Source organism: Leguminivora glycinivorella, unplaced genomic scaffold, assembly GCF_023078275.1.
Source record: "Leguminivora glycinivorella isolate SPB_JAAS2020 unplaced genomic scaffold, LegGlyc_1.1 Scaffold12, whole genome shotgun sequence".
NCBI classification, from domain to species: Eukaryota; Metazoa; Arthropoda; class Insecta; order Lepidoptera; family Tortricidae; genus Leguminivora; species Leguminivora glycinivorella.
Genome location: NW_025952837.1, coordinates 535,462 through 557,433, shown reverse-complemented (window position 1 = coordinate 557,433; position 21,972 = coordinate 535,462). Strand labels below are relative to the sequence as shown.

The window sequence follows — 21,972 nt, the reverse complement described above, 5'->3', positions numbered from 1 at the left end:
TATTACAAGCAGAAGGAATTGAACACAGAATACTGATTAATACTATTGTAATATTAGCTAAAAATTGGTGAGCATTAGACTCTTCGTTTGTCGCGACATCTATTGACAAGTAGCAGTACTGATAATTTACGCTATTTGACGCGTGATTGTCGCTAGATGTCACTACAAATAACCCGCATTTACTGATGTGTTGAGTCACAACTCTTCCCTTACTTATTCCTCTATGACGCCAGTCAAAATTTTGTCATTTATTTATCAATGGTAAAGTTGAAACCATATGAAGCAGATTTGCTACTAAGCACACGAGAGAGGTTAAAATGATTAGATGTGAATAAATCTTGAAAAAAAAAAATTTTATTCAATCACTTAGTACCTTCCCTATTTTATATTTATCAATCTAAACGTCCAATAGGCTTGCGTGGGTAAGCTTGATTGATAACCTGTAACTCACCTGTAACAATTCCTAACCAGATTTTGGCGGACACCAAAAAGAAGAATGCTTCCTATACATACATACAAATACATATAACGATTATAAATTATAGCCCATCAAAAAACTTGCAGCCCCGAAGTATACCTACTACTCTAATATACAAAATTTGGCAGGAACCGAAAGGGCTAAACAGAATAATAATAAAATATAATACTTACTAAACGTCCTGTTCTGTTTTTTTGGGATGATGAAGTTTTTCAAATTGTGTCTGACATGATTGTAGTATGGTATGATTATAACTTTATAAGTGATAACCCTGATAACCGGTCAAGCAACTTTGTCACTACAAATCAAAGAATATAATCTACAAATACAAAATGGCGCAAAGATAAAATTTTAAATGACATGATTAAAATTTGCGCTCACATTTTTATTTATATCTTTTCTGCTTTGCCCAAAGGTTGCCTGGTAGAGAATGCCTCATGGCATCAAGTTCGCCTTTTATATATACAATCATGGAATAAGTAATAAAATGGCTTGACAGATCTTTGTATAAATCAAATATAAATTCTGTTGATTGATAATATATACAGCTTAAAGAGCTTGCATCCGGGCCATAGTTGTAAAAAAATGTTCCTGACCTGACATTGACAGTTAATGCACTGCTTCAACTGCTTGCATTTGTTGACGTTTTCCGGCGGGAAATGGAACAATTATTGTTATTTTGTTAATTCATCACATCTATCTATCAATTCGCTATAAATTTGTGTATCTTTCGTGCTAGTTATTAGTTTTTAAAACATCCATATTTATTAGTGGCAGCGAGACAAGTGATTATTGAAAATGGGTGTTCAATTTCCATTTCCTTTTGAACCATACGAAATTCAAAGGAAATTTATGCGGGAATTGTATTTCACTATTGAAAAAAACAATCTTGGCATATTTGAAAGTCCTACAGGAACCGTAAGTCATTTTAATGAATACAATTTCCGAGTAACATGGTTAAAAACACAGGTTATGTTAATAAACTTGTTTCAGGGCAAATCGTTAAGTATTTGCTGTGGAGCGCTGCAATGGCAGAAAGATAGTTATAAAAAATGTCTAGAATCCTTACAGACGGAGATATCTGAATTAAAACAAAAAATGTCAAGTATAGAAAGTAAGTATGATCCACGGTTTTGTATCTGTATTTACTTAAAGATATAACAATACTTATAATAGTGAGTGATTTATTTTGCTGATATTTGAAATTTGGTGTTACTGATCCAGTTTCCATCCAGTGCTTGTTTGTGTCCAGGTGGTGAAATTTTATACAATGTACACTTATTGGAATCCTTATTTTAAGAAAATATCTATTTACTTAAAAATAATATTTTTCAAGTAGCATTTTACAAATTTAACAAATTATTTGCTATTTTATATGTGGACGAAAACTAGCATATGAGGGAGGGAGGGGACAAGCATAGCTACCATATGTGTATCAAGGGGTTCTATTCACTTGTAATAGAGTATGTAACAGGATCTAGCATTCTTATTGAATATGATATTATTCCTCTTGAACAAAATGAACATTACAATTCAATTTGCAGCTACTGACAATTGGCTAGAAGAGAAATTTGAAGAAATAACAATAAAAAGAAGTCTCATAGCATTAGAGTTAAAACTAGCAAACCATAAAAAGAGGATAGACTCATTCAATGAAATGAAACAAAGAGTGAAGAAGAAAGAGAAACATGATGTTAAGAAAGCTATAGATTATAAAAATAAGAATACAGACGATCTGGAAATAGATAATAAGGAAAATGAAGCAGATAAAGATGTGGATTTAATTTTGGAAGAATGTGAAAAAGACAGTGAATCTGAAGATGAAGTTGAAACTGAGGAAAATGAAAATAATGATAGTAAGGTAAGCTCTGGATATTTTTTTAAATTTTTTTTATGCTACGTCGGTGGCAAACAAGTATACGGCCCGCCTGATGTAAAGCGGTCACCGTAACCTATGGACGCCTGCAACTCAAACAGTGTCACATGCGCGTTGCCACCCCATTAGAAACTTGTACATTCCCTTTTGCTGTGTTAAGTACACAGCAAAAAGGAGTGTACAAGTTCCAAGGAGGGTTCGGGTTGCCGACGACTCAAAGGACAATAAACGGAACAAGTTAGTTCCGTAAGTCCTCCTGTCATCAGCACACCGCACCCTCGTTGAGCTCCGGCAACCTTACTCACCGACAGGAACACAACACTATGACAGGGTCTAGTGCTATTTGACTGCGGTCTTCTGTAAGGCGGAGGTACTACCCCAGTTGGGCTCTGCTCTAGATTCGAACGAGACGATATCCGCTGTGCTGTGCCCTACCACACAAAGCGGAATATCATTCGCTATGCCCTACCTCCTACAGGCTTAATATAGTAAACTTGGAACACTTACCAACCAAATGACAAAGTCAAGACTCAGGACAATGGTATACTCTTTTGTTGGAGGCCTTTTTATTTCTGTTATGCGACTTTCCAATTTCAACTAAGGCAATGAGATGGATTGAAACTAAGGCTTGGAAATAAGGCTATGTGCCATGACAATGTGTGCAGAAAAGAAGGCAAATTAAAAAAAATAGTACTTCTTTTTCCTCATGACAAACCAGGTTTGCCAGAGCATATTATTTCCACACATTAAATGCTCCAATAAAACTTAAAATTACAATATTTCTTGTTAACATTAAAGTCAAAATCAACAGTATTATAAGATTATATCTATGAGTACTGTCACCAACAATAACATGATACTTTTCGAAGACCACAAAACTATGTGATGTGACACACTCTTAAGACCCTATAGGTACATTAGATATTTTATAGGTGTTCAAATAGTATCATGTTATTTCTGCTGATTGTACTAATTAACACACTAAGGGCCACTTGCACCAACGAAAATGGAGGGTTAACCCGACGGTTAACCCACCATTTTATATGGAATTTGACAGATGACAGCCCACTAACCCTGAGTTAAGTGGTTGGTGCAAGTGGGCCTAAGGGGCACTTGCACCAACGACAATGGAGGGTTAACCCACCATTTTATATGGAATTTGACAGTTGACAGCCCACTAACCCTGAGTTAAGTGGTTGGCGCAAGTGGGCCTAAGAAATGTAGGTACACCAGTATCAGTGGTCCATGGGTCATAAGCTTCCTTGTCCTTTGCAGATATACATTAGCAGTAGGACTCACAGTCAGCTGTCCCAGTTCATTGGTGAAATAAAGAGGACAGTGTTCAGAGAAGACACGAGAGTCGTCACCCTGGCTTCCAGGCAACACTACTGTATCAATAGCGAGGTGGCTAAGCTGAAAAATGTTAATTTAATTAATGAAAGGTTAGTATTGTACACACATGTATGTATGTAGACACAAACACACACACACACATACACACACACAGAATCGAACCCGGAGTCGCCAGAAGTGGGACACACTAGACTCATATACATAAATAAATGGCTCCTCAACAACTGCATAATATTCATTTTTGGCCTACGTAAATACGATCATATTTCCTTTTACCGTCGACAGCTCAATTGGCTCTCCATTCGCCGTCGTAGGACCCTTCGGATACTCTGCACACTATTCTCCATCCTGTTTGAGCCTTCTGCTCCTATATATCTCACAAGCGCGGATCCAGTCCAGCTTCGTGCCCAGGGGGGGGTCACGTGGTAAAGGCCTGGGGCCCCAGGGGGGGTCACGTGGTCTATTTGTATGGCCAACTTAGGCTCCATGACCCCCATGCCCCCCCCCCCCCCCTGGATCCGCGCGTGATATCTCAAAAATAAATTTCTTTTTGACACCCTTCGGCCAGGCGGTGAGCTGCGTACATCTCGTATTCTTAAGCTCTATCCCTGCTCACCGCACTGGGTTTATGACTAACTCTTTTGCCGTCTCTGGAATTCGCTCCCTCTCAGTATTAGACAAGCCCCAAGCAAGTTAGCTTTCAAGCGGGTACTACATCAGTATCTGCTGATACAAGAGTTCGAGTAGTAGCATCCATCAATATATATATCAATTATATAGTAAGTATATTTATTTATAATTATGTATTATACATATTAGGGATGTTACGAATATTTGCATTCGCATATGCGAAAGATTCGTATTCTTTTAAACATTTGCATTGACATTCGCATTCGCTTCAAACGATGCGAATGTTTTGCGAATGCGAATATGTGCAAGTCGCAGTTTGTTCCTCGCCCGCGCCGGCCGCTCCAATTGCTACTTGTCGACTGTCGACTCGCGCATGCGCAGATAGCTCAAATTCGTACGGCGTGAAGTTCGTACTCGGCATTTTGACCAATAGTAAGCATTTTTACCTAGCGGGTTGTTGGTGATTGTTTGGTTTTTATTTTGGTTTTTTATGAAATTCAGCGATATTCGCATTCGCACATTCACATTCTGAATATTCGCATTCGCATTCGCATACGCGAATGTGACACATGCGACATTCGTGACATCCCATCCATAAATAAATAGTACAACAATATAAATTACAAGTTTTCTATCATTTCAGATGCCTAGACATGCAGAAATCCAAAAACAAATCAACATCAGTAGACGAAGACGGGAAAGTCCTCAAGAAAACTAAAACGAAATCCTGCACTTCCTGTCCTTATTACAACCATAGCAACATAGCGCGGTTGAAAGAGACGATGCTAGTCGAAATGATGGACATTGAGGATTTGGTCAAATGCGGGAAAACGCTTAAGGCTTGTCCGTACTACGCGTCGAGGATGGCGCTTGAAGATGCTGAGGTGAGAATAATAAGAAAATACACAAATCACTCAATCTTCTTCTTCTTCCTCGGTTCCTCATGGCTCAGGGTCGCGACCACATGAGGTCGTTATTTTTCGCACCAAAGCCCTCCACTCCGCACGGTCTTCTGCAGTCCTCGTAATAGGCGCCTGTGTTAATCCCTGGCAGGCCTTCTTAACGCTGTCCACCCAGCGGGTCGGTGGATGGCCACTTCCCCGTCCTCCATCCACCATCAATAAAGGCCTATAATCACTCAATAAAGGCCTATAATTGAAGGCCTACCTTGGTAACTCGAGCGTTGCGAGGGTTCAAGGCACGAAGGTTAAACAAACTTTGCCACCGAGTGAAACACAAAATTTTTCACTACACCAACACGAACAAAATCCTAACTATAAAACGTCAAATTAAATCTAATCCATCAATTTATTCAATATTTAAGATTCAAAATCATCATTTATAGGTAAATTCTACCAGCTAGCTTAAGACATCAAGTTAGTTTGTATGAAATTACTTTGCACTCTTGTGGATAAAATGCAATTTTGCTATCTGTTTTCGACTTCGAATAGCAAAGTACGCCTTTAACAGTTGGTGTGGTGAAAAATTATTTCCACCTTGACGTCAACACTTGAATCCTTCACTACGCTAAGGATTCCCTCGCTGCGCTCAGGGTTCAATAGAATCCTTAGTTTCGTTCAGGATTCAATTTACGCCCTCGCTGAAAATATGTAATTTTGCACCCTTGTAACACAATCTACTATTTATGATGACGTAAAACAACAATCTCTTTTCATTTCAGGTGGTGTTAGTAAGCCATGCAGGCATGGTTAGCGCTGGAGCCCGATCCGGGTTTTCTCTCAAACTACATAATAATGTGTTGATACTAGATGAAGCGCACGGTCTTACAACTGCTTTGGAGAGTGCGCATTCAGCCCCTGTCTCGACCAAGTAAGTGACTTCAGTCCTTCGTTTTAGGCTGCAAATGCGTAACATTTTGTACACAAGATGCTTACATGCAAGATGCAAGGTACTTACGTGGTTACATAGCAAAAATACCATTATATTGCTGGGTCCACACTGACCGCGCAGCCTCCCGGGCAAAAGCCTCACCCGCTCAGACCGACATCCCTCTATGTAGAGGATGCCTGTCGGCCGAAGAAACGGTCGCCCACGTCATCCTGGAATGCGAGGGAGTGAACACACAACGGGCTCTAATCCTCAAAACGACGAGGTCACTCCGAGAAGCCTGTGGAGACACGGAGGATCCTGCGTTTCTGGGCGGAGTCTGGCTAGACCCCTAGCCGGCAAACACAGCACGCACAATGGCCTCTCTCTATGAGGCTAAGTGCAGAAATCGGAGCCCATAAACATAACCATAAGCCTCACCCGAGCCAATTTGCCTGGCAAGATGGCGGCCCTCAGTCACCTGCTCAAAATAGTATACAGTCAGCTGTTCAAATCAGTTTGATTGCAGTCGTATTGGCCTTAAGCTATCTTATTATATGGGGTCAGTTCCCCTATTCTACCTTTTCCGTTGTCTATCTAATAAAATAATTATTATTCCTATATTCGCAGGCAACTGACAGCGGTGAAAACCTTCCTGAAGTTCTACATTGACAAGTATAGAGCTAGATTGAGCAGTAAGAACCTGTTGACCCTGAACCAAATGAATTTCGTTGTCGGGAAGCTTGTTGGTAAGTTTATGAACGAGATTTTCATTTATTGGCAGACCTATGTCTACGAAGGTTTTTCCATTATGATACAACCGGCTGACGATTGTTTTTGTTCATATAATATCTTCTAAACTATTGTCTGACGAAGTACGAAACGTAGGGGGCCGTATTTTTTAATTTTCCTTCGAAATTATTATTTTTTCTTCAAAAAAAATTATAAAAAATAGTTTTGACATGGAAAATTTGAGCTTTTTCTAAAAATGAATGAAAATTAAAGGTCCTGTGTTTTAAAAATATTATTTTCGGACTCGTCCGGTGAAAAGATGCGATTACGCCAAATGTCCGGGTTTTTTAAATCTTTGTCCGGGTTTGACAAAATTCGAGATGGCAGCCCTACCCCTGACTGACCCGTCATCAAATGTACAATGACGCCTTTCAATACAAATAGTATTTTATGCAACTGGTGGTTAAAAGAGGTCAAAAAAGGTGAGTGGCGTGGGTAACAATTTGAGGCGAAGCCGAAAATTGTTAATAAAGACGCCACGAGCATTTTTTGACTCAGTTAAACACCGTTGCATACAATACTTTTTCTACGACCAAGCACTTATTTTGAAAGAAAATTATAAATCAACAAATACCTACTTTCAGTCATCTTAGTTATCTAGTGGACCGCCTACCATTTTGAATATGCAGTTTGAGTGCAAACATGAAAATAAAACTGTCTATGGTATGGTTCTTTGAAGCCTGGCCACTAAGACGAATCGAGCCGAGTTGAATCGAGTTCTCATACATTTGAATGCGATTCGACGCGTCGCCAATGAACGCAGCAGAAAACGAAGGAGTCTCGACTCTGCGAATTGGTTTGTTAAGTTGGTAGCAATGTATTTACTGAACTGTAACAGCTATATCGTGCTACTTCTACTAAATGTTTTCAGGGTATAGACTAGATAGACTTGTCCTGACATCTTTTATGTAGGGTTTTTAAGTTCTATGCACGACCTTGTAACTCACGAATAACAGTACGGGAGTAGAAAAACACTTTTTAACATGTGTAGGTACATTCTTAACTAATCGTAGTAGCGTAGGTAAGTATCAAAGTTTCAATTGAAATAAAAATGACTAAATTTACATTTTCTTTACTTGTTTCCGTGGCTGTCATTCTTGGACCGACCGACGAAATGGCAGCTGACTTTCACGAAGGTTCAATATTCATGGCGGTCAACAATTCTACGCAGTATCGCACGGATGATCATCACCCATATTTTTGCCTGGCCCGCTGTCTATTTGTTTGCGAAAAATGTACCTTATTTTACTCTATTTTAGGTATGATAAAACCCAAATCTACAGCTGAAAAACAAGAAGACACAACGATAATGACACTTGAAGACTTCGTTATAAAGGCTGAAATCGATCACATGAATTTAAGGCCTTTAGTAGAATTCTGCAGAAAAACTCGCCTGGCTCCTAAACTACACGGGTTTTCTATGCGGTACAGTCAGCAAGCATTGGAGGAGGAAAATAAACGTACAGTCGAGAAAAAAAGTTCGTTTAAAGATTTCTTGAGCAATATTTCTAAGAAGAAAACTGAGGTTGAAGAAACCGTGAAAGAAGAAGTAAAACCGGCGATACAGGTACTTATATTTCATCTTGTTTCAAATTATAAAGTGTCTCAAGGCATTGTGTTTAAGTTCAGTATCGTATAAGCAAGGGATCCGGTACAGGTGTGCAGTGCAGGGGTCACCAATTGGCGGTACAGATTCGGCTCCAGAAACAACTCATTCGAAATTGCTGATCCCCGGTATTATGTATGCATATTTGCTTAAATAGAAGTACATTTTCTCTTGTTTAAGCCAGTCAGTAAATTGTTAGGTACTTAAAAAACTTTTTTTCCTTGTTCTTCGTCGAACCTGATTTTTACAAGCTTTTATTCAACTTGCCTTGTATGTATGTTAGTGTGCGTCAAAACCTAGAAGCTAAATTTGACCCACTTCCCGGTTTCCGATTGAGCTGAATTTTTTTCACACATATATAAATCACGTGACAATGCAATATTATGGTATCATGGAGCTTATCTGATGATGAAGCAGGAAGGTGGTCATAGGAACTCTGTCATGAAACCGTATCCCCATCGAGTAAGGGGTTTTTAGAAACGTCTCGGAGAGCAGTAGATGACTGTTGAAAGAAAGGTACAGTCGGCGATAAAAGCTTGTGCCAAAAATGACATTTTTGCAAAAAAGTTATTGTTAAGTCAAATAGTAAATAAGAAGACGAATCTTTCCTAAGGCATTTAAAACGCCTCACACTAAGTTATCGCACTCTGTGTTCTCATCAAGCAAAATATAACCTGGGGCCTATTGCATAAAAAGTTACAACTCATATTACAAGCGGTAGTCCCCCTCCAATTCATTTTATAAGAAAGAGAGTTCCACTTGTAATACAAGTTGTAAATTGTTATGCAATAGGCCCCTGGTTGCAAATACTACTCGCATTATTATAAAAAACACTTTTTCTCAAACATGCAATGAAATATTGTCTTTACGTTCCTTAAAATGGGCTGGGAAGTATCGCTTTTTGGGCGCAACAACTCGAGAGGACTGTAAAGGGATTTCATATTATTTTTTAGGCCTAGGCCTGCAAAGTAACTTTTTTTTATAAAATATTGTCCTTTAGAGCATTTATTTTATTTTATTGTATGTTTGAGAAAAGCACTATACATGCCTCGGCGTGAAAACGGATTCCCGGCCTCGTATCCCTATCCCCACTTGGCCGGAAATCCTCATTTTCCCGGCCTCTGATGTAATGTACTATTCCTTTTGCAGGCTCCCACGGAGACCTCAGCCGGCAGCGGTCTCTACGCCATCCTGGACTTTCTGGACAGACTCTGCGATCGCAGCGTGAACGGGCGAATCCTAGTGCAAAGCGGCGAGAGTGGTCTATTGAAATACTTGCTGTTGAACCCCGCGGACCACTTCTCTGATGTCGTCAAACAGTGTCGCTCTGTGAGTGTTTTCTTTAAAGGATCAATAGACTGGCGTACCAGACCTCCTCCCATCTAACTTGGTCCGGATAGCATTATAATTTGCACATAACTTTATTCTCAATAGGCATTTGGTGAATCTTCCAAGGTCTCAGACCGTACATAAGTAGCGGTAAGCGTGATTAAGGATAGGGTGGTCCAGTCTTCGTGAAAATGTAAATTATTATCTATAGTTTTCTAAGATATACGGTTTTCGGTTTATTAATAAATATAAATAACAAGCTAAAAGGAACTAGATAAATAAACTATAAAGCCTCCGCCACACATGAGCGTTTTGAGAGCGTGGCGTGAGCGGGGCGCGATGAGAGCGTACCGCCAGCGCCGCGCCCCGCTCACGCCACGCTCTCAAAACGCTCATGTGTGGCGGAGGCTTAAAGTAAATGACGTGACACCCTTTTTGAATTCCTTTTGTCTCCTGATAAACCTGAAAGTAAACAAAACCTGCTTGAATGCTTTCGTAGTGAGCTATATTGAGATATAGACTTTATCGCTGACGTGAATTAAGAGTTGGATACAAGATTTTTTCTTTGCAAATTAAATTTGAAAAAGAGGCGGCATCTGCTGGCCTCGGCTGGGCGGAGCTGGAGGAATGGAAGTCCCTTCTGAGAGCCCTATCTCCCTGATGAGGGATAACAGGATATCATCATCATCATCATCAAACTAAAATTATTTTCAGGTGATTCTAGCAGGAGGAACTATGGAGCCTATCAGCGAATTCAAAGACCTACTAAAGAGCGATGGCAAGGAGGTTAACGTGGTAAAATGCGGCCATGTGGTGCCTCCGGACAATGTACTGGGAGTGTGCCTGTCTAAGGGACCATCTAACGTTAGTCTTAACTTCTCGTATGAGAACAGGATGAGTAAAGAATTGGTAAGTTTTGTAAAGTAACGTAGTCAGTGTCCATTGAAAGGTAAAACCGTCGCAGTGTGCATCAGTTCAAACTGTGCAGTGTGCATTTCTCCAGGCTATCTTTCTGACTCAGCATATTACGGAATGATGATAGACCATGCCATAATAATTTGCGGTGCTTCCGGACCTATACGCCCTTCAAGAAGAGCGTGTTCCCGCCTTAAATACTGGCAACACACTAACAACACTCCTCGGATACTGGCGATCAAACATGAAGGAGGCGCGTTCCTAACACACAGTCTAAGCTCGTGTAGGTGAACGCGTACTATGCTTGTATGAGTGAGATATGACAGGTCGACTGTTCGCGTTTTTGACAGGCGGTAACTGTGAGGTAACCGAGAGGGGGTGGGCGGCACTTTCAGCGGGGAGCGGGAGTAGCCATACTGTACGATAGTACCTACTCTTTATTATGCTGTGCTAACAACTCCTCTGATGGTAGTCGGTAATCGCTACTATTACCTAACAAATAGCCTAATGGTTGAGGCGTTTCGTCTGCTCCTAGCATTAATAAAACTGGTCCGCAATAATAGTAGTTGCGTAGCGTAGGAGAATGTCAAAAGTATTCGTACCATTTTCTAACAGCTAATTTTTTTGCAGTTGAAAGAAGTAAGCAGTATCTTACGAAACGTCTGCAGCATCGTACCAGGCGGCGTGGTCTGTTTCCTACCATCGTATTCTTACGAAAAAACTGTATACGAACACTTACATGCGAACAAAGTCATCGAAAATATCTGTAAAAAGAAATCCGTCTTCCGCGAACCGAAATCTTCAGCAGAAGTTGATCAGGTAATATATATATATATATATAACGGCCGAAAGGAGGACTATATAATATACGGTTAATTTATTCTTAAACTAGCTTTTACCCGCGGCTTCGCCCGCGTAATAAAAGTATTCATTAAGATTTTCATTTGGATCCGTAGGGACCGTAGGTTTCTCTGTAGGTATATTTATCTGCGATTATTTCGATTGCACATAATACTTTTGCTTGCAATGATTGTAGAAATATTACACATCGACCACAGCGTAGGTAATTCTATATACGCTGGGGAAACCTTTATGGAAACCTTTATTCGGTGGGTAAAAAGTACTTTTTTCTATTATCCCTTACAATTTTTTACATTTTGCTTATACTTATCGCAAACGTAATCTTCAAGCAAGCAAACAACGATCGTCTTAGAGCACATTGATTGTAAGAGACCGCCGACCGATTATCCGTATCCCGCTAACGATACCCATATTATCCGTATCCGTATCGCTATCGCTATCGCTATCCCTATCGCTATCCCTATCGCTATCCCTATCGCTTTCCCTATCGCTATCCCTATCGATATCCCTATCCCTATCCCTTATCAAGATGTTTAATGATATAACACTTTAAGTTCTCGCGCTTTGTACACATATTTAAAGTCACATACAGGTCGAACGCGATTAATTAACATTATTTTTACCTTTTTTCCCAACGTTTCGGCCAGGTTGCACTGGCCGTGGTCGCGGAAGACTGACGTCCCAGCAAAATGTCACCGGAGATGTAAACAACACAAAACTACCCGATATTAATTTATATAAATGTTCGGGGTAGACAAATAAATATAATCTACCCGCTTTTAGTTAATGTTTATTTCCCACCATGTTTATTTTAAAGGTAAAAATAATGTTAATTAATCGCGTTCGACCTGTATGTGACTTTAAATATATGTTTAATGATTTCTTATCAAGTGCTAAAATATAAAGTTTCATGGTTTTATCATTTAAAATTAAGAAATCCCATACAAACTTTCAACCTCTTTTTCAACCCCTTCATCCCTTTTTTTCGAAATAAAAAGTAGCCTATGTTCTGTCTCAGGGTCTAAAGATTGTCTGTTCCAAATTTCATCAAAATCGGTTGCGTGGTTTAAGCGGGAAAGCGTAACAGACAGACAGACAGACAGACAGACAGACAGACAGAGTTACTTTCGCATTTGGTAACTATTATAATATACAGGATGTAACATTAATGCTGGTGATCCATTTAAGAGCATAACCGGTATCGAATAGCGGTTACGAATACCACTTCCTTTTTTTAAAATAAACACCATGAAAATTAAAGGTACTATAGAAGGTAATGTATAAGCCGTAGGATTTATCTTCGGCAATTATGTTACATAGTGTATTACGCATTTAAAGGTATTGGTGGCTGTATATGCTACTATGTGATACCCAGTGTGCTAACATATTTTGTCACTTTCCTTTTGAATTGTACTGATGTATCGTTAAATATATCAACTCCCGCTGAGCTTCGGATATGGTTATATAATTTAGCCATTCTTAAAAGAGCAGAATTGCGACTCAAGTTTGTTTTTCCAAATGGAATGCTAAATGTTTTGGACCGATATGACTTCTGAAGGCCGGCAACGGCTCCAACCCTTTAACTGTTTCTGCTTGTCGCGCGCGAGTCCATACATCAAGCGCGACTCTAAGTATGGACTCGCGCGCGACAAGGCAAGTTGTGCTAGAGGGGCTGGTGTCCCAGGGCGGCGGTGATAACATACAGTGCGGGGCAAACCTTTAGACCATTAGGCGCGGTGGTGGGGACAAGTTCGCGCATCGTACACATACGAGCAAAAAACTAATAAGGAAAATCGCTTCTGCTTTATTGTAATGTGATCAAGTTGATTATCATTCAGGTTCATCATTTTGGTTACAGGTTTTGAATAAGTTTGCTGCAGCTGTAAAAAGTAAAGAAGGAAATCGAAATGGTGCGTTGATGTTAAGTGTTGTTGGTGGGAAACTAAGCGAAGGACTGAATTTTAGGTATGCATTCTGAACGTAATGTACATTTTGTAAAAAAATGTAAAGTTTTCGGAAAACTGACACGGTCCTGGCAGATGGCAGACTCATTTGTTGTAAATATGTAGTATTAGTGCAGTGTTCTGCCACCAGAGTGCAGCACTAGTACATATCAGAGTAACTTAGGTATATCTTGTGCTGTCTTGTACATAATTTAACACGTTCGCTGTCCCGCTGTGAATGTAACAAGGCTGGCTGTGACCCATACAAAGTATATGGATAACTGTTTGATGTTTAAATTTTACGTTTTCTACTTTCTTCATAGTGGCAGAAAGATTAACTGAACTTTTAACGTTTTTTGCAGTGACGACCTAGGCCGCTGCATCATTGTAGTCGGTATGCCGTACCCTAATGTAAAGTCCCCCGAACTGCAAGAGAAAATGAACTACCTCAACCGAACTAATGGCTCAGGGAGTGCGTACTATGAGAACCTTTGTATGAAGGCGGTCAACCAATGCATAGGTAAGGAAGCAGCCAATGATATATCTATACCCATAACAAAGTCGCCCGCCGAATGTCTGTGTGTGTGTTCGCGATAAATTCAAAAACGATTGAACGGATTCTCATGCGGTTTTCTCCTGTTGTTATTTATTTATTTATTCTTAATTTGTTTTTAAATTGATTGTAATATGACGATATTGTTTATTCAAGTAGCTAAAAATGGAGCTACTCAAGGGCTTTATTCGAATATGCTGCCCGATTGAGATAAAATATAACAACGTAAGGTGGAATTGTACCTCTTATCATATTCATGTCATACTCGTCAATAATTGGCTTCAGGTTATCCCGGCATTTTACCACGGGCTCATGGGAACCTGGCCCCGTAGCCGAATGGCATTTCTGCGACGTGAAACGCTGCAGAAATGTAGTCTTGCTCTGTCGCGCCAATACGCAAGAGCGATAGATAGCTACGAAAGAGATATTATCGTATCGATTCGTGGGCTTTTGTGCATTCGGCTACGCATACTGAGGTCTACTTTGGCAAGTAATCCCAAGATTCGAGAGATCACAATAAGATTGTATTATTTGTTTTATATTTCTAGGACGCGCTGTTCGTCATGCTAACGACTACGCGTGCGTACTTCTGGTCGATGATAGATATTCGAGGCCCCACACTATGGCGGCTCTGCCTTCTTTTGTACAAGTAAGTTGTTCATTTCTAATGATAGTTTTTCGGAAGTGTTCAGATTTACAGTTGTAGTGCGAAATGTTTTTCTTTCGTATTTTCACGGAAACTATCGAATTTGTCGGTCTCAGTACAAAAAGTGTTTTCTGAAACTTTCCTTCTTAAAAAATGCAGTTTATTTATGAATTTTAATGTAAGTAAACAAAAGTTTTTCTTTTGTTCCAGAAATCTTTGATGTCTAACTGCAATTTTGGTCCAACCGTTGGGAGCATGGCGAAATTTTTTGCAAAGCATAAAAACTCGTCTTAAAAATACTTATTTATTCCTGAAAATTAAATAAATGATTAGCACAAATTTATTCACAGATTTCACGCTTATTTACTAGACTTAAATCATTTTAGAATATCACAAAATACCTGAAATCGGTATAGGTCAATTCAAGAGCTGGCACGAATGGAACGAATGAGATAATGACTACCAGTCCTATGTCTATGTGTGTGACAGATTAACCAATAAAATAATGGCTCTTGACAGTTACGACTGTATACCGATGCAGGCAGGCAATTGCGCATTTTCGCGAAAAAAGATTTAAAAACTTATTTTTCTAAAACAGGTGTTTTTCCTACTCAGAATTGTGAGCCCTTTCCATCCTACTAGGCGGAAAAAAGCGTCCCAAATTAAATTTCTCCACTTCGTTACTATTTTTCGAATATTTTGTACAGCGGTTACAAAGTGGAAAGTATGCAAAATAAAAATAAAAATTAGGACCAGGTTTTTGTCCTAGATCGAAAGGGCTCGTGATTCTGATTAGGAAAAACATAAAATGTACCTACCTTAGAAAATATATTTTTGGTGATTCTTCTCGCGAAAATGCCCAATTATGGTCGCGCGATAGATGATAAAATATCTGGCAAACAGATGTTTTATCATTTATCGCGTGACCATAATTGCCTGCCAGGTGTAACTTACACAATAAAAGTTTCGTTCATTCCATTCATGCCAGCTTTCGTAAATCGATCTATATAATGGTGTAAACTCATCTGTGGCTGCCCCAGGCACAAAATATTAATGGGAATAATTCATCGTTCCTGACTGAAGCACGTCACTGTAACAGCCTTGATCCAAACACTATATACTGTGTCGTTTATCCTTGGCCCTTGGCTATCATTTTAGCATATACTTTTGTCATACAAAGTTGTAAGGTCGTTAATCAGCCAAAGCTGTAGGTAGCGTCTCCCCACACGGTCCCTGGAAGTAGTAGCTAAAGGCGTGAGTAGCAGGCGTCGGCTCCAGGTTGAATTCTGCCACCGTGGCGCCGCGCGCCGCCGCGGCCGGCGCGAACATCGCCGCCGGGTACACTACAGACGATGTGCCTACTACTAGGCACACGTCGCAGGACGCCATTGCTGACTCTGGAATACGTTTAATAATAACCGTAAAACGGCGTATCTTCGACTAGGATACAGATTACACAGATACACATATGTAAACTGACATGTGTTACTAACTGTTACTAGTAATACCACAATTTGAGCAGCGCAGTGTCACTAGGTCTAGTAAAATAATCAAACTGTTTCAACCAACGGCAAAGAATTACTATGGACGAAGAACAAAAAGATATTTGATTCCTAAAATTTATAATGATTACCCACTTTTACTCGAATCACCAAAACTCGGTATAGGCAGCTTGAAAACCAAATTTAAGCGGCTGTTACTGAAAAAAAAACCTTGTAAAGCCTGCTGATCATTCGTGAACCTTATTGAAATGCGATAGCATTCACGAATGGTCAGTTGAGCCTATTGCTGTAGTATAAACCTACCAACTATAACGGGTTTTAAGCCCCATGTTGTACACTCAATAATTTATCTACCTTCATAAAAAAGTTTCTGTTATCGTAGACTGACAATTGCTATATACTTACTTCAATGTTGTTATCTTAATCTTAGTGTAAAGTACCTAATCTAATGTAGTTTAAAGTTTAATTGAGCGCTACGCCAACAAACTGTCTCACAGTTTGGCGAAAATTTAATTTAAGGTACTATGTAACTGTGTTTTTTTCTTTAAATAAATTAAAAAAAAAAAAAAGTTGAGTAGAATCTACAACAACTTTCGTCTAATAGTTGAGGTGGTCTGTGGCCTAAGATAAATACTCGAATCATTGCTCGGTTTGATAAAAGCTGGAAACTCCTGTCTAGTTTTTATTAGTGCAATTTTTATAAAAAAAACTACAAAAAACTAGGTAGTCATTTCAGCTGTTACAAGTAGGCGAAGAGACGGGATTTTACGGTACATATTCAATTTATATACATGAGCAAGTCGCTGAAAAGGGTCTCGAAAATTGCACTTTAATTTTCGAGAACCTTAATTCTTTGAATATTTTATATCCTATGTAAAAACGTAAGAAGTTTCAAAGATTATTACAAGTGGTAATTTCGCAATTTTGAATAAGTTGATCATACTTTATTATAACAGTACTGGCATTGGTACATATTAGAGATGGGCCGAATATTCGGTAAATATTCGGTATTCGGCATATTCGGCAAGTTTTTCAATGTTCGTATTCGGCCGAATAATTCGGTTGCATTGCCGAATATTTACCGAATAAACAAAGTAAAGAACTAATGAAGATCTTACGTATTCCATTGAATAATAAGTTCCTATTTTAGTAGCTTTCTAAGGAACTACTAAAAATGCGTCAAAATATAAACACAATTGTTTTGTAAAAAAGTTAAAAAACCGTAGTTTTAGAGTTGAGAAGAGTTCAGAGTTGTTTTAACTAAGTTTTAGTTATCCACTAAATCATAAGAACATAGTTGTAGTGTGTATAACAATTATAAATCATTTCATAGTTTTAATCTTAACATTCGGTTTAAAAATATGGCGTAACCGAATGTTCGGCCGAATATTCGTATTCGGCAAAGTCCATATTCGGCCCATCTCTAGTACATATATCAACTTGTCCATAATCTATGGGACAATATATTTACCTGTCTTCTCAAGTACAGCGGGTTCTAGATTTTCCCCAAACCACACAATGTGGGGCCGAAGCAGTCCTTTGCACTCTGGTTTCTTACAGTGTGGCAGGTCTCTTACTGGGATGTCAGACCCTACTTGATGTACTTCAGGTGCTCCTCGGTTTTCTAAAGCCTATAAATACAATAAGTACTGTAAGAATAAGTGAGATTAAAGCTAGGAACATACTACGCGGACGTCCGTCGTAAATCGACCGCGACCGCGACCGATCAGTGTGCACGGAACAAAACATCCAGCGAGCCAGATTTCGATCGGACGTCCATGCGCTCAAGGCCACGTCCACGTCCGTCGACCGATAGTTTGCACGGTTATGTGTAATTTCATTGTCCAGATTCCCGTCCGCGGTCGATTTACGACGGACGTCCGCGTAGTATGTTCCTAGCTTAATACACCCCGATATAGACCAAAAACAGAGTTACAGTATGTGTTAAATTAGGTATACACTTCATCATCCTCCTTGCGTTATCTCGGCATTTGCCACGGCTCATGGGAGCCTGGGGTCCGCTTTGACAACTAATCATAAGATTTGGCGTAGGCACTTTACGAAAGCAACTGCCATCTGACCTTCCGACCCGAAGGGTAACTAGGCCTTATTGGAGTTAGTCCGGTTTTCTCACGATGTTCTCCTTCACCAAAAAGCGACTGGCAAATGTCAAATGATATTTCTCATATAAGTTCAGACAAACTCATAGGGCACCAGAGCTCAATCATCGATCTGTGTTTAATTAGGTATACACTTGTACAGTATAATAACTACTGATAATATTAAACCTAAATGACTAACTACAAATAAAATACCTTACAAATTGGGCTGTCAGTGTTGACCAACACTTCCTTGCACTTGGTACACCGAGTCTTGTACAAGCTGCCATGGAGTTCCAGTAAGGTCTTTGTTCCCGCTCTAGCATGTAGTCCATCCACATTCTGTGTGATCACTGTCACTGACTTTTCTGGGTGTCTTGCTTCATACTGTGCTATGGCTAAGTGACCCTGTGAAAAAGAAGAGTAATCGATGGAATCAGGCATTACTGGAAATCCATGTTAATCGTAAACTAGAACATTCCTTTGCTAATCCGCGAATTAAATAATTAATTATAATTTAATTTGCGGATTAGCAAAGGAATGTTCTAGTTTACGATTAAAAAGAGGAGTATAAATATAAATTGAAACTAGAGTTAATGTGGAATATAATAGAATAGATTGAAATTTAAATTGGGAAGCCATGGCTATACCAGAGATAAACAAAGATAAATATGATGTGCCTTTCATTTGCGTTTCCACTATTAAATTGATCTCATCCATCCAGGGTTAAAACATTTATAATATGGGGTTAAATCAAAATCATTAACAAATTTTAATTATCTGAAGTGGAAGAAAAGATCAAAGGAACTGAGAATCAAGTAAGCTGGTCTTCTACATCTACTTTGTAGTCCAATGTATGTAGTAAACTCTTGTTGAATGTATTATTTTCTCAAAACTCAATCAGTTTTAATGTGACTATATAAGTAACCTTTTTTTTTTTTATAAAATGTGCTTACTCTTGGCCACAGACTAGCCAAAGGCAAAGACGTGGCCTACGATGGAGTGAGCTCGCCCAGAAGATGCCTGTTCACTCTTAACTGTGTTGCATCCTTCAGCAGTTGTGAACTCAGCCCCTATGAATAATGTACCTACTCCTGCCTACAATTTAGATCTGATTTGTCCATTACCGCATTAGGTTGAGCTTTAGCCGCCACCTCTCGTCTGTAATGATAGAACTCCCACACCAACGCCGGCGTGGTCCCAAACGCCTCGGGCGTCGCCAGACTCGCCGACTGGTACTTCCTCCACATACCACCAGCCCCACGAAACGTTGGTATACCAGATTCCGCACTTATTCCAGCCCCGGACAGAAACACTATGTTCTTAGCGGATTTCAAAGTTTCCTTGAACTTTGCCATGTCACTGGATTGTCGTGCAGCCATGATTGCAGGAGCGTGAGTAAGTAGTTTCCTTTTGACTGTGGTTAACAAATTTATGCACATATTTTGTTAATGTGTTTGTTTTGCAGTGTCGATTTATTACAACACTGATAGTAAATGTCAATGTCACTGTCAGCTGATTCCATCAACTGTCAGTGTCATCGATTTTTTTATTCAGTTTACCACTCACAAATGCAAACCCCTTCAGGTGGCGAAATCCGGGAGCCGACCGCACGTAAAGTGGCAGGTAACCGGGAGCCGGACTTGAAATAAAAAGCTGTTAAGTGGCAAGGATACCGCTAAAATGACAGAAAAAGTTTACCCTTGAGTGGCGGGGCCCTCACGGGTGGTCATCGCGAATGTTACTTTACTTATGTTACAAAAATTATAATTACTCAAAAAATGTAGGGATGTTGTGCATAAACCATATATCACTGGATTCATTATGAAACGGCTAAAATCAAGAATATTATATACCATGGATATTGCTTGCCGAACATTACGTTGAAGCCAGAAAATTTGACCTTGAATTACGTCACGCCGGTCTTGCATCTCTTTCTTTAGGGTGTCCATGATTAAGCATACATTAGGGATATCCCGCGGAATTTGACGTATTACGTTTATACGACTGATTAATTTTGTAACTTATTAAATTCAAATCCGATCAATCGTTTTATCACGAAAGTGAACATCCATCCTCACAAACTCAAAAAGTAAGGTACATTAGGGCAATTCCGAAAGTCGTCTAATTAGGAAAGTCGCATAGAAATCACCATTATTTCCGTCATATTAAGATTCCCCTTTCGGAATTATCTGAACATTTCTGTCATTCGGAATTACTCTAATGCACCTTACTAATTTGTCAACCGCCAATAAGGTCCATTTCTATACCACTCTGCAGTTACTTTGCCTTACGCCACAAAATACGGTACAGTTTTTACCAGTGGTAAACTACTGGGATTTTTTTTTCAGAACCGTTCCAGAATAAGAGCGTGGTGAGTGTTGCAACACGAGGCTTAAAATATAACTTTTCTTTTACTGACACCTGTATTTATTAAAAAATGTTTCAGTCACTTTAAACTATCACAATAATATTTTGGTAGTAACTACTGGGAAAACTAATCCCAGTAGCTATCAACCCCGGTGTGGTAATTAACAATGTGGGGAAAATCCCAGTAGTTAGGACAGGTAAAAACTTGGTGGTAACTAGTGGGAATAGCCACAAAAATATAAGGGAAGTATTTGTCAATGGGGAAATAATGAAATACTAGGACGTTTTAAAACAGTATCTTTATTTTTAAGCGCCGCCCCAAATCTCAAGGAAGGTGGTTCTCAATTCGTACGTATTTCAATTCTCTTCGCATATATATATATATATATATATGTATCTCAATTTAATGTTTATGCCACGATATCTCCGTCGTTACTGGACCGATTTTTAAAATTTCTTTCTGTGTCATAATCTTCAGGCTTAAAGTGCAAATCTGCAAATTGTCGAACGATCTGAAACATTTCCTTTTATCGGTACAATCGACAGCCAACGCTGCCTCCTTCCTTCATCTTTTGGAACACTGAAAAGTTTAATATTATTCATGTTAATTGTAAAGACATAAACAATAAAGTTGGTATTATTATACTGTGATATGAACTATGAACATAGAAACCGTACCAAGTTGATAGATTTAGCTCCATTCAATAAGAGTAAATACCATGCAAGAAAAAAGATTGGTCACCCTAGTCGTAAAACCACACATAGCATTATTTTTCTTTAAAGGTCATATTTATCGTTCTAAACCTATTCGTGGGAATTTTGATATAATTTGAGACAATGAAACCAATATAATGATAAGAACTAACCAAGATTACAAGCAAAATAGCAGAAAATTTATTGCCAGCGAGGTTTATGAACATTTTGGTAAAATAAGTACTTACTTGTGAAATTTTACGTCGGATTTCGGTTTCCATTTACTTCCACAATGGTTCACTATGCAATACATAGCGCAGAACTTAAGTAAATCGTCGAAAAACGTTTATTTCGCAAAATAAATATCTGAATCGGTGAATGACTTTTGACAATTCTGACATATCGGGCATATTTTTTTATTATTAGTGTTCCCATAGTACGCAGGAGGTAAATACCGGAGAAATAAGGTTTTTGATTGAGTTTTTTTTCGTATAATACA

At 39.0% G+C, this 21,972-nt stretch overlaps 2 protein-coding genes across 2 annotated transcripts; one reads left to right on the top strand and one right to left on the bottom strand.

Moving 5' to 3' along the window:
- The first annotated feature begins 1,103 nt into the window (after positions 1–1,103).
- LOC125242192 (ATP-dependent DNA helicase DDX11-like) lies at positions 1,104–15,152 on the top strand. The gene is made up of 15 exons (XM_048150907.1): positions 1,104–1,396; positions 1,472–1,592; positions 2,023–2,339; positions 3,630–3,796; positions 4,981–5,221; positions 6,019–6,167; positions 6,795–6,913; positions 8,216–8,523; positions 9,712–9,891; positions 10,606–10,800; positions 11,437–11,625; positions 13,526–13,632; positions 13,973–14,130; positions 14,712–14,812; positions 15,020–15,152. Exons 1-15 carry the CDS (start codon positions 1,277–1,279, stop codon positions 15,101–15,103), a joined length of 2,556 nt encoding a protein of 851 aa, XP_048006864.1. The 5' UTR covers positions 1,104–1,276; the 3' UTR covers positions 15,104–15,152.
- Positions 15,153–15,654: 502 nt separating this feature from the next.
- On the bottom strand, positions 15,655–19,884 carry LOC125242193 (NAD-dependent protein deacylase sirtuin-5, mitochondrial-like). Its single transcript, XM_048150908.1, has 4 exons — positions 19,538–19,884; positions 18,627–18,818; positions 17,783–17,942; positions 15,655–16,206 (listed from the first exon to the last, which is right to left on the bottom strand). The coding sequence occupies exons 1-4, from the start codon at positions 19,850–19,852 to the stop codon at positions 16,001–16,003; spliced, it is 873 nt and encodes a 290-aa protein (XP_048006865.1). The 5' UTR covers positions 19,853–19,884; the 3' UTR covers positions 15,655–16,000.
- Positions 19,885–21,972: the final 2,088 nt, after the last annotated feature.

Bases quoted from the DNA above. Each gene is read 5' to 3' on its own strand.
- LOC125242192 (XM_048150907.1), top strand. From the start codon at position 1,277: ATGGGTGTTCAATTTCCATTTCCTTTTGAACCATACGAAATTCAAAGG. The intron at 6,914-8,215 runs GTAAGTTTATGA...ACTCTATTTTAG, and splicing joins CGTTGTCGGGAAGCTTGTTG to GTATGATAAAACCCAAATCT. The intron at 10,801-11,436 runs GTAAGTTTTGTA...ATTTTTTTGCAG, and splicing joins ACAGGATGAGTAAAGAATTG to TTGAAAGAAGTAAGCAGTAT.
- LOC125242193 (XM_048150908.1), bottom strand. From the start codon at position 19,852: ATGTGCATAAATTTGTTAACCACAGTCAAAAGGAAACTACTTACTCAC. The intron at 17,943-18,626 runs GTATTTTATTTG...TTGTATTTATAG, and splicing joins CTGACAGCCCAATTTGTAAG to GCTTTAGAAAACCGAGGAGC. The intron at 16,207-17,782 runs GTAAATATATTG...AACGTATTCCAG, and splicing joins CGCTGTACTTGAGAAGACAG to AGTCAGCAATGGCGTCCTGC.